The following is a 12,790-nucleotide window of genomic DNA, read 5'->3' as shown; positions in this document are numbered from 1 at the left end:
TGGGGGTGCACGACCACCTGTTTGTTTTTCTTTTCTTTTTTTTCTCAGCCTTTTTCTTGGTTGCTTTTATAAACAAGCAAACATTTATTAACAGAGCCTTTTAAAAGAGACAGTAGCCTATAGTGCAAATTACCATTATGTAGAATATTCTAGTACTTCACTTTTACTTGTTCCCATGTTCTAGTAGTGGGTGGTGACTGACATTACAATGAACAAAGTTATTAATTATTTAGAAATTATTAAAATAAAAAAATATATACTGTAATAAGTGATAAAAACATCTAAATGGTCACTACAAACTTAATTTGCTACTTTTTGCCAGCCCTCTCTTCTGGCTTTGCACATTTTAGGTGAAAACTTGTAATTAAGTTTTCAAATTCAGCATAACCTTCTAGCAATAGCTCTTGCTCTGCTGTAGAGTAAAACTGAGCGCGCTCTTTGGCCATGGTGAGCAGCCAATAGCAGCGTTGCTGATCAATGTTTCTACTATCGATATACATATCCCCTTTTAACCCAGCGCATGAACGCGCAATTATCTCAGATAACTCAATCCAGCGATACTAATCATAAACAACAGGTGTGTTCGAAGAACCTAATTAGCCGGATCATGATTAGCACGATGATATCATCTTGGATGTCTCATTTGATCGCGGATGTTTTAAGCAACGTACGAAGAACGAGCCCCTGATTAGCTTATCTCTGAGCTAAAAGTAGCCAAGATACATAGACTTTTATTTTAGGATGTTTTCCTCAAAAAGGAGTCCATTCTGTGAGTTTCCCTTGGTAAATAATACTAATTTGCCTCATGAATACGTAATAAGTAAGTTCGGCAAAACTCGGCGAAGATCGTCAACATTACGACGCACGAACCAATGATAGCTGAGGATCTTAACATCACGTGATACGTCGATCTTGCCTCTTAACCAATCGGAGCCTGTGAGAGTGCGCACGAGTTCACGAGAAAAGGATGACTTAAACATGGAAGAGGAATATAAATTAATGGTGGAATTTAAGGAGGAGGGTGGATTTATTCACCCGATAAAGCTGACTAAAGCAATAGAGGAAGAAATAGGGAAAATCAAAATGGCTAGAATCATGAACAACAGAAAAATGCTAATTCATGCTGTCAGTGAATCACAACAACAGAAGATACTCAAAATGAAAACCTTGATGGGGGAAAGGATTAAAGCATATGTTCCAGGAGCTATAGCAAGGTTGAGGGGAGTAATATCAGGAGTTCCAATTGAAATGACAATGGAGGATGTGAAAAAAGAAATTAGAGGAGGGAAAATAACAGACGCCATCAGGATTAAAAGTAAAAGAGATGGGGAACTTAAAGATACAATGGCAGTGATTCTTCAATTCGAAAATACCATGCCAGAAAATATCCAGCTAGGATATATGAATTACAGAGTCAGAGACTACATCCCTAAACCCCTCAGATGTTTTACTTGCCAAAGAATGGGACACATTGCAAAGGAATGTAAAGGAAAAGCTAGATGTGCACGATGCGGAGGACCGCATGAATTTGGTAAATGTGATAAAGATGCTAAGGTTAAGTGTTGTAATTGCGGAGGAGAACACAGCGCAGCATATGGTGGATGTGTTGTACAAAGGGAAGCCAGAGAAGCGCAAAGAATCAAAATAACAGAAAGAGTTTCATATGCTGAAGCTTTAAAAAGAGTGAGGAAAGATAGCACAGGAGGAATGAGGTTGGGAGAAGCAGGTCAAAGAAACTCGGCTGGGAATACAAAGCAAAGGCAGATTTATCAAAGACAAACCTTGGTACCAACAACAAATAGTCAAAACACATGTTTGCATAAATGTAAAGTGGATGAAAATACAATGGTGGTGAAAAAAGAAAACTTTGTAGCATTCATGTGTCATATTGTTAATATCACAGTACAAATGAAGAAGAAAAGTGACAAAATCAAAGCAGTTGTAACAGCAGCTGGAAGGTTTTTAGATATGAAAGAAATTCAAGCAGAACAGATCCATTCCATTCTGAGTACCACTGAAACAATAGAGAATGTTCAGGATTAGGATCATAGCTGTTATCATGGTTTTACACATACTTCAATGGAATGCCAGAAGTTTAATTGCCAATGGACAAGAATTTAAAAAGTTTGTTTATGAATTAGAAATAATTCCAGATATAATATGCGTTCAAGAAACATGGTTAAAACCTCATTTAGAATTTAAGATTCCTGGATATAGCATAGAAAGACAGGAAGTAATGGTAGTGGAGGAGGATGTGCTATTTTTATTAAAGATGGAATAGCTTATGAGAAAAATCTCATGAATAAAGAATTAGAATGTGTTATTATAGAAATATTTAATGTAAGAAAATATGGAAATATTAAAATTATTAATTATTATAATCCATGTAAAAATCTTGAAAGTGATATATTTAGGGAGATGGCGGGGAAAATACATAGAAGAGAAATATGGTGTGGTGATTTTAATGCCCACAATAGTCTTTGGGGTAGCAGGAAGACAGATCATAATGGTAGCATAGTGGAAGAAATAATGGATGAAAGGTCATTAGTTTGTCTTAATAATGGAAAAGGTACAAGAGTAAATATACATAAAAATACAGTTTCATGTCTTGATATCACATTAATATCTGATTGTCTGGTTAGTTCATGTAAATGGGATGTCAACTGGGAGTCTACAATAGGAAGTGATCATTTTCCAGTAAGTACAATAATTGATGACAATATAAACAGGCAAGAAGATTTTATATTAACAAGATGGTGCTTTAATAAAGCTAATTGGCAAAAATTTAAAATTAAATGTGAGGAAACCAGTCATATGGTTACCTTAAAAGGCAACATTGAAGAGTGTGCAAGGGAGATAACAGAACATATTTTAAATGCAGCAAGTTATAGCATACCAAGGAAAAAAATCATAAAAGGTAAGAAAAAGGTAGTGCCTTGGTGGAATGATGAATGTAGCAAAGTGGTTAAGGAGCGTAATAAGGCATTTAAAATATTACAGAAAAATTTAACAACCGAAAATCTTATTGAATATAAAAGGAAAAGAGCAATGGTTCGTCAAACTATTAAGGAAGCAAAAAAGAAAACATGGAGAGAGTATTGTTCCTCAATAGGTTCAGAAATAAAATTAAAGAATGTTTGGTCAATGTTTAGGAAAATGACGGGGAAAAGGGATGATGTTAAAATACCAGGTTTAGCTAGAGATCAGGAGATAGTAGTTTTAAATAAAGAAAAGGCAGATTTATTAGGCGAGACATTTGCTGCAGTTCATAATGGTGATCATCTAACAGACATTCATAGAAGGCAGAAGCTACAAAAACTTGGAAATCATAAAAATATATTGGGAAAATGTAAAAAATGTACATCAACATTAGACATAAATATAACTATGAAAGAAATTAAAACAGTATTGAAAGGGACAGGATATTCAGCTCCAGGGGAGGATCAATTATGCTATGCTATGTTTCGGCAGATACCGGAAGTAACATTGAAATTAATATTAAAATTATTCAATAAAATATGGAAAGAAGGTACAATACCAAATAGTTGGAAAAGGGCAACAATTTTACCATTTAATAAACCAGGGAAAGATCCTATCAGTCCAAATAATTACAGACCAATAGCTTTAACTTCTCATTTAAGTAAATGGATGGAGAAAATAGTGGTCAGTAGATTAGGGTTTGTTCTTGAACATAAGAAATTAATTAATGGATACCAGTGTGGATTTAGAATAGGGAGATCAACAATGGATGCATTAATTAGAGTCAGTAATGATATAGAGAAAGCGTTAAAAATGAAGGAGATAATGGTTGTAGTATTTTTTGATATAGAAAAAGCATATGATTCATTATGGAGAGAAGGGTTACTTATAAAAATAAAGCAGATGGGAATAGGTGGGAAGATGTATAATTGGATAGCAAATTTTTTGATGGATAGATAAATAAGGGTGAAGATGGGGAACGATTATTCAAAAGAATTCAATGTGGAAAATGGAATACCTCAAGGTAGTGTAATAAGCCCAATTTTATTTAATATCATGATTAATGACATCTTTTCAGATACTGACAAATATATTAAATCTGCATTATTTGCAGATGATGGGGCCATATGGATGAGAGGAAAGAATATAAAACATGTAGTAGGAAATATTAAGAAAGCAATTAATAAAGTAGAAAAATGGTCTTATGAATGGGGTTTTAAATTATCAGCAAACAAGTCTTGTTTTATGGTATTCACAAATAAGAGAAATATTGATATAGGAACAATGACATTATATGGACAGACGTTGGAAAGGGTTACAGAATTTAAATACCTAGGACTATGGTTAGATATAGCTCTTATACATGGAAAACACATATAGATAACTTGGAAACTAAATGTAAGAAAGTTATAAATCTCTTAAAGGCTGTGGCTGGAAATAACTGGGGTGCAGATAGACAGTCATTATTAAACATATACAGGGCTCTTATGAGATCAATAATAGATTATGGCAGTTTTATTTATGGAGCAGCAGCTAAAACAACACTACAAAGGATAGATAGATTACAGAGTAGAGCTTTACGTATATGTACAGGAGCAGTGAAAACAACACCTATCAATGCTCTTTTAGTAGAGACTGGAGAAACTCCACTGGAAATGAGAAGAATGAAATTAGGTTTAGTATATTGGATGAAAATTAAAAGTAGTATGGATGAAAATGTAACTTCAACAATTCTAAAAACTTGTTGGGAATATTCAAAGTTCCATAGTAATGGATTTGGATGGGTTATAAGCAAATTGATTAAAGAGTTTGGATTAGAGGATAAGGAAATAGCACAATGTAATCCAATTAGTGTTGTTCCTCCATGGAACCTCTGGTTATTTCCTGAGATAAATGTAGACATGAGACTTCTTAAAATGAAAAATGAATGGAATTTAAACGAAATAGGGATACAGACTGATATATATTTAAGAAACTCTTATTATAATTACCTTAAAATATATTCAGATGGGTCTAAGAATTTAAAAGGGTGTGTGGGAATGGGAATATATATTCCTGAGTTCAAAATACACATTTCTAAAAGAATGTCAGATCAACTATCAGTTTTCACAGCAGAGATGGTGGCAGTTATATTGAGTTTACAATGGGTTGAGGAGGTTAGACCAGATAGGGTGGTGATATGCACGGATTCCAAAGCAGCTTTAGAAAGTATTCAGGGAGAAGGAAATAATAGGAAAGATTTAGTATTAGAAATTCAGCACAGTTTATTTAGATTATACAGGGGTGGCATTGATATTTGGTTTTGTTGGGTACCAGCACATGAAGGGGTAAAAGGAAATGAAAAGGCAGACAAATTAGCAAAAAGGGCTTTAGAGGAGGCAATAGCAATTACAATTCCTTTAGGGAAAGGGGAAGGAAAATCATTTATTAAGAGGAAAGAAATTGAAAATTGGCAAAAAAGGTGGAATGAAGATAAAAAAGGAAGAAGATTATATAAAGTACAAAAGTCAGTAGTAAAGAGAAATATTAATGAGAGAAACCGAAGGGAAGAAATAATAATGATCAGATTAAGAGTAGGTCATACTTATTTAAATGACAATTTATATTTAATAGGGAGGAAAAATAATGATAAATGTGAAGGATGTAGAGAGATAGAAAATATAGAACATGTATTGATGAACTGTAAAACATATGAACCTGAAAGGGAGAAATTGAGAAGAGTAGTTGAAAGGACAGGCCAAGAATGGAGTCTTAAAGGATTATTGGGAAATAAAGGAAATATAAAAGATATTTATAGATTAAGGAAAGCATTATTTATTTATCTTCAGAATACAAAATTAAAAAATAGAATTTAATAGATGTAAAACAATGTTGCTACACACTCATGAACAGTAGGTGGCGGTATGCACCTTAAGTTGCTTGCAATCCGCCATGATAGAAAAGAAGAAGAAGAAGAAGAAGAAGAAGAAGAAGAAGAAGAAGAAGAAGAAGAAGAAGAAGAAGAAGAGAGTGCGCGCGCACCCGCGCAATAGATGAGGCGCGCGCGAACGAACACGGTGAGCGGAAGAAAATGGGCAAAAACGGGGATTTAAGTAACTTTGAACGTGGTATGGTTGTCGGTGCCAGACGGGCTGGTCAGAGTGTTTCCGAAACTGCTGATTTACTGGGATTCTCACGCACAACCATCTCTAGGGTTTACAGAGAATGGTCCGAAAAAGAGAAAATATCCAGTGAGCGTCAGTTCTGTGGGAGAAAAAGCCTGGTTGATCCCAGAGGTCAGAGGAGAATGGCCAGACTGGTTCAAGCTGACAGAAAGGCAACAGTCCCTCAAATAACCACACGTTACAACCAAGGTGTGCAAAAGAGCATCTCTGAACGCACAACACGGAGAGCTTTGAAGCAAATGGGCTACTGTAAAAAAAGCGGACGGGCGCAGCAAAATAGTGCAATAAAAGATGGGGAAAATGTTGCTTCTGAGGGGAAAACGTTGTCTGAGGAGTCTCCATTTCTGCAGAAACATTCAGATGGTAGGGGCAGAATTGATCAACTCTACATTTATGTATTAAACATTTTTGTGGACCGATAAGCTACACGTTTTTAGAGTAATCAGAATTTTACCTTCCAGTCAAAGTTTGATTGCTCTAATGGTTTGTACATTTAATTACTTGTTGAATCGCACCCATTCCTTGTTTTATTTACAAACTACAGAAGGACATAGCCTTGAAACAGAAAGCAGTGGAACAACTGAAAGCCAAAGCCGCTCGGAAGGACCTTTAAGTAAGAGACAAAACAAACCTGTCATTCCTTAATATGACATTTAAATGCTGTTTTAAATGAGTTTATTCATCTAATGTAGAAAAATCTTTCTATAAAGCTTTTGTCAACAAACATTTCTCCTTTGTTTTTTTTTCCATATAGCTTGAGGAGAAATCAAGAAGTCTGGGAAGAAATGAATGTGATTTAGTGTTCAAAACACCAACTTATGATTTGGATCCACAATGGCAACGTCAAAATTATTATTATTTTTTATTGCCACTTTATATTTCTCTTGTAATTAACACATTAAAGGAATAAAGTTTGTATAAATTTCAATTTCAGATGTTTAATGTCTTAATTCGCAAAGCTCATGACAACACAATTATACAATATCCAAACATTTCAAGTTTAAATTCTTGCACTCAATTGCTGAAGTGTTTGTTCAAGCTGATCCATCTTTATATTCAGCTCTCCAGTCTCACTTGTCACGTCTCCAAATGTTCAATCCTCTTTGATTAACCTGAACACACACGTCTTTTGTTATTGTTTCTTTTCATTATGTAAGTTTGAGTCATTTTGCTGATGTATTGTGTGTCTTACGTTTATTCTTCAGTTCCACCTCTACTGGATAGTGATCACTCACTTTCAGTGCCTGTGAAGACATACAATATGTTTTAGGAACTTACTAAACCAGTCCTCAAAAAATCTGTAAGTTAAATATATAGTAATAATTCATGTTTGGTGGTATAAGTTTAAATAAAAAAATAAAAAAAATTTATTGTTTACCTCCTCATCTTTCAGTTTGAAGGCCTTCTGGAAGTTGAATGGTTTTGCAGAATTTGCAACAACAGCGTCCAGCATATCGTCTCCATAAACCACAATCCTGTGAACATGTGCTATTAATAACAATGATATCCTACTTTATGTCTATTGTACAGTGTAATTATTCACCGGTCGTAAGTGTTGTCGTTGCGTGTGCTGGCTGTGGTGTCCTCGTCATCCTTGATCAGCCAATGGAAGTCTTTGTCACTGCGGATGCGGATTGTTTTCATCTCTTTATCAGACACATAACTACCGTCTGCATTGAAGTCCCCCAAAATCATGATGTTCTGTAAAAGATTAGCATATGTTTGAAATATGTATTTGTTTTATGTTACAAACTTTGTATTATGTTGTAAGCATTTTATAAAATCAACAATGCGTGGCTTAATTCTCATTGCCTAAAATATGTGAGCTTGGACCACAAAACCAGTCACATGGGTACATTTTTGTAAATTGAATAAATAAGATTTCCATTGATGTCGCCTCTGGTTTGTTAGGATAGGACAATATTTGGCCGAAATACAACTATTTGAAAATCTGGAATCTGATGTTGCAAAAAAATCTAAACATTGAGAAAATCGCCTTTAAAGTTGTCCATTTATGTTCGAGATTGTGCTGTATCCACTCACAAAAATAAATGTTTTATATATTTACAGTAAGAAATTTACAAAATATCTTCATGGAACATGATCTTTACTTAATACCCAAATATTTTTGCAATCCTTACAATGTATTGTTGTGCCACAAATATACCCGTGCGCGTTTAGTTTCGTGATCCAGGGTCACATATAGTACATTGACTCTCTAATGGATCAGCCAATGGTTGATTGTCATAAAGGTATTATAGGTGCGCATTATGTTTTACATCAGTCTTCCACTTCTTCTTGACATCCTGAAACACGTCGTACAGTTCATCGAGTTCCTTCACTGAATCCTCAGGCTTTGTGTGGACGGGCATCAGCACCAAATCCTTCAACACTGCTGAGACACGAGCACAGTTAAAGGGTTAGTTCACCCAAAAATGAAAATGATGTCATTAATGACTCGCCCTCATGCCGTCCCAAGCCCGTAAGACCTCCGTTCATCTTCGGGACACAGTTTAAGATATTTTAGATTTAGTCTGAGAGATTTCTGTCCCTCCATTGTAAATGTATGTACGGTATACTGTCCTTGTCCAGAAAGGAAATAAAGACATCATCAAAGTAGTCCATGTGACATCAGTGGGTTAGTTAGAATGTGTTGAAGCATCGGAAATACATTTTGCTCCAAAAATAACAAAAACTTGGACTTTATTCAGCATTGTATTGTCTTCCGGTTCTGTTGTGGATCCGCGTTCAGTGACGCTGCTGACGTAAGACGCTGCTGACGTGTGTCTGGTGTGTGTGTGTGTGTGTGTGTGTGTGTGTGTTCTGATTCTGTTGTGGATCCGCGTTCAGTGACGCTGCTGACGTGTATCTGGTGTGTGTGTGTGTGTGTGTGTGTGTGTGTGTGTGTGTGTATTCTGGTTCTGTTGTGGATCCGCGTTCAGTGACGCTGCTGACGTGTATCTGGTGCGTCCGTGTATTTGGGTTCAAATAAATATGGCTGGGCAAAAAAATGCAAGTCTTCCTCTGTGTGGAAATCCTTAGACATGTTTGTGAAGATTGTTTTGTTTCCAGCGTGCGTCTCCCTCAGACTGTAAACGAAGCTCGGCGCACCAGACACACGTCAGCAGCGTCTTACGTCACACACACACACACACACCAGATACACGTCAGCAGCGTCTTACGTCAGCGGCGGCACTGAACGCGGATCCACAACAGAACCAGAATACACACACACACACACACACACACACCAGACACACGTCAGCAGCGTCTTACGTCAGCAGCGGCACTGAACGCGGATCCACAACAGAACCAGAATACACACACACACACACACACACACACCAGACACACGTCAGCAGCGTCTTACGTCAGCGGCGGCACTGAACGCGGATCCACAACAGAACCAGAATACACACACACACACACACACACACACACCAGACACACGTCAGCAGCGTCTTACGTCAGCAGCGGCACTTAACGCGGATCCACAACAGAACCAGAATACACACACACACACACACACACCAGACACACGTCAGCAGCGTCTTACGTCAGCAGCGTCACTGAACGCGGATCCACAACAGAACCGGAATACACACACACACACACACACACACACACCAGACACACGTCAGCAGCGTCTTACGTCAGCGGCGGCACTGAACGCGGATCCACAACAGAACCGGAATACACACACACACACCAGACACACGTCAGCACCGTCTTACGTCAGCGGCGGCACTGAACGCGGATCCACAACAGAACCGGAAAACACACACACACACACACACCAGACACACGTCAGCAGCGTCTTACGTCAGCGGCGGCACTGAACGCGGATCCACAACAGAACCGGAATACACACACACACACCAGACACACGTCAGCACCGTCTTACGTCAGCGGCGGCACTGAACGCGGATCCACAACAGAACCGGAATACACACACACACACACACACCAGACACACGTCAGCAGCGTCTTACGTCAGCGGCGGCACTGAACACGGATCCACAACAGAACCGGAATACACACACACACACACACACACACGAGACACACGTCAGCAGCGTCTTACGTCAGCGGCGGCACTGAACGCGGATCCACAACAGAACCAGAATACACACACACACACACACACCAGACACACGTCAGCAGCGTCTTACGTCAGCGGCGGCACTGAACGCGGATCCACAACAGAACCGGAATACACACACACACACACACACACACCAGACACACGTCAGCAGCGTCTTACGTCAGCGGCGGCACTGAACGCGGATCCACAACAGAACCAGAATACACACACACACACACACACACACCAGACACACGTCAGCAGCGTCTTACGTCAGCAGCGTCACTGAACGCGGATCCACAACAGAACCGGAATACACACACACACACACCAGACACACGTCAGCAGCGTCTTACGTCAGCGGCGGCACTGAACGCGGATCCACAACAGAACCGGAATACACACACACACACACACACACACACCAGACACACGTCAGCAGCGTCTTACGTCAGCGGCGGCACTGAACGCGGATCCACAACAGAACCAGAATACACACACACACACACACACACACACCAGACACACGTCAGCAGCGTCTTACGTCAGCAGCGTCACTGAACGCGGATCCACAACAGAACCGGAATACACACACACACACACACACACCAGACACACGTCAGCAGCGTCTTACATCAGCGGCGGCACTGAACGCGGATCCACAACAGAACCAGAATACACACACACACACATACACACACCAGACACACATCAGCAGCGTCTTACGTCAGCACCTGGTACTGGGTCTGGGATTACGTAATTAGGACCGTCCTTTAATATTTCAAAGTCCTGATTAAACCTTGAAAGTCAATTGTGGTATCATTACAAAGCTTATATATACTTATATCACAAAAAAGCATAATTTAAAAATTTCATTTTACATATAGTAACATTTTAATGTTTAAATTCCTGTAACGACAACGAATATACCGATACAAAGGTATGTATGACTTATTAATTTGAATATTTCCAATATCGTTCATGTTTGATGAACATAGCAACCCATATATTAAACAAAATCTTTCATTCTCAAGATTATAGTTATGTAGTTTATAATGTCGACATAACACAACAGATCAAATATACCGAATGGATTTTGAAGATGATCTTTGTAAACAAATTAGGAGAAACATTAAGTTTCAGCTCTGATTAGCTTATCTCTGAGCTAAAAGTAGCCAAGATGATACATAGACTTTTATTTTAGGATGTTTTCCTCAAAAAGGAGTCCATTCTGTGAGTTTCCCTTGGTAAATAATACAAATTTGCCTCATGAAAACGTAATAAGTAAGTTCGGCAAAACTCGGCGAAAATCGTAAACATGACGACGCACGAACCAATGATAGCTGAGGATCTTAACATCACGTGATACGTCGATCTTGCCTCTTAACCAATCGGAGCCTGTGAGAGTGCGTGCATGATAAATGTGAAGGATGTAGAGAGATAGAAAATATAGAACATGTATTGATGAACTGTAAAACATATGAACCTGAAAGGGAGAAATTGAGAAGAGTAGTTGAAAGGACAGGCCAAGAATGGAGTCTTAAAGGATTATTGGGAAATAAAGGAAATATAAAAGATATTTATAGATTAAGGAAAGCATTATTTATTTATCTTCAGAATACAAAATTAAAAAATAGAATTAAATTGATGTAAAACAATGTTGCTACACACTCATGAACAGTAGGTGGCGGTATGCACCAAAAGTTGCTTGCAATCCGCCATGATGGAAAAGAAGAAGAAGAAGAAGAAGAAGAAGAAGAAGAAGAAGAAAAGAGTGCGCACGCACCCGCGCAATAGATGAGGCGCGCGCGAACGAACACGGTGAGCGGAAGAAAATGGGCAAAAACGGGGATTTAAGTAACTTTGAACGTGGTATGGTTGTCGGTGCCAGACGGGCTGGTCAGAGTGTTTCCGAAACTGCTGATTTACTGGGATTCTCACGCACAACCATCTCTAGGGTTTACAGAGAATGGTCCGAAAAAGAGAAACTATCCAGTGAGCGTCAGTTCTGTGGGAGAAAAAGCCTGGTTGATCCCAGAGGTCAGAGGAGAATGGCCAGACTGGTTCAAGCTGACAGAAAGGCAACAGTCACTCAAATAACCACACGTTACAACCAAGGTGTGCAAAAGAGCATCTCTGAACGCACAACACGGAGAGCTTTGAAACAAATGGGCTACAGTAAAAAAATCGGACGGGCGCATCAAAATAGTGCAATAAAAGATGGGGAAAATGTTGCTTCTGAGGGGAAAACGTTGTCTGAGGAGTCTCCATTTCTGCAGAAACATTCAGATGGTAGGGGCAGAATTGATCAACTCTACATTTATGTATTAAACATTTTTGTGGACCGATAAGCTACACGTTTTTAGAGTAATCAGAATTTTACCTTCCAGTCAAAGTTTGATTGCTCTAATGGTTTGTACATTTAATTACTTGATGAATCGCACCCATTCCTTGTTTTATTTACAAACTACAGAAGGACATAGCCTTGAAACAGAAAGCAGTGGAACAACTGAAAGCCAAAGCCGCTCGGAAGGACCTTTAAGTAAGAGACAAAACAAACCTG

At 38.4% G+C, this 12,790-nt stretch overlaps 1 protein-coding gene and 1 long non-coding RNA gene across 2 annotated transcripts; one reads left to right on the top strand and one right to left on the bottom strand.

Moving 5' to 3' along the window:
- Window positions 1-7,167: 7,167 nt before the first annotated feature.
- On the bottom strand, window positions 7,168-8,532 carry LOC130073759 (deoxyribonuclease gamma-like). Its single transcript, XM_056239341.1, has 5 exons — window positions 8,423-8,532; window positions 7,687-7,844; window positions 7,522-7,618; window positions 7,336-7,387; window positions 7,168-7,255 (listed from the first exon to the last, which is right to left on the bottom strand). Exons 1-5 carry the CDS (start codon window positions 8,513-8,515, stop codon window positions 7,251-7,253), a joined length of 405 nt encoding a protein of 134 aa, XP_056095316.1. The 5' UTR covers window positions 8,516-8,532; the 3' UTR covers window positions 7,168-7,250.
- A 3,801-nt stretch (window positions 8,533-12,333) lies between these two features.
- On the top strand, window positions 12,334-12,717 carry LOC130073764 (uncharacterized). The gene is made up of 3 exons (XR_008804389.1): window positions 12,334-12,345; window positions 12,448-12,519; window positions 12,701-12,717. It is a non-coding gene; the product is annotated as an uncharacterized LOC130073764 (long non-coding RNA).
- The last annotated feature ends 73 nt before the right edge of the window (window positions 12,718-12,790 follow it).

This window comes from Rhinichthys klamathensis, unplaced genomic scaffold (assembly GCF_029890125.1).
Source record: "Rhinichthys klamathensis goyatoka isolate OS25496 unplaced genomic scaffold, OSU_Roscu_1.1 h1tg000558l_1, whole genome shotgun sequence".
Classification (NCBI taxonomy): Eukaryota; Metazoa; Chordata; class Actinopteri; order Cypriniformes; family Leuciscidae; genus Rhinichthys; species Rhinichthys klamathensis.
Note: the sequence above shows the minus strand (reverse complement) of the source record. Positions and strands in the feature narration are given on the sequence as shown.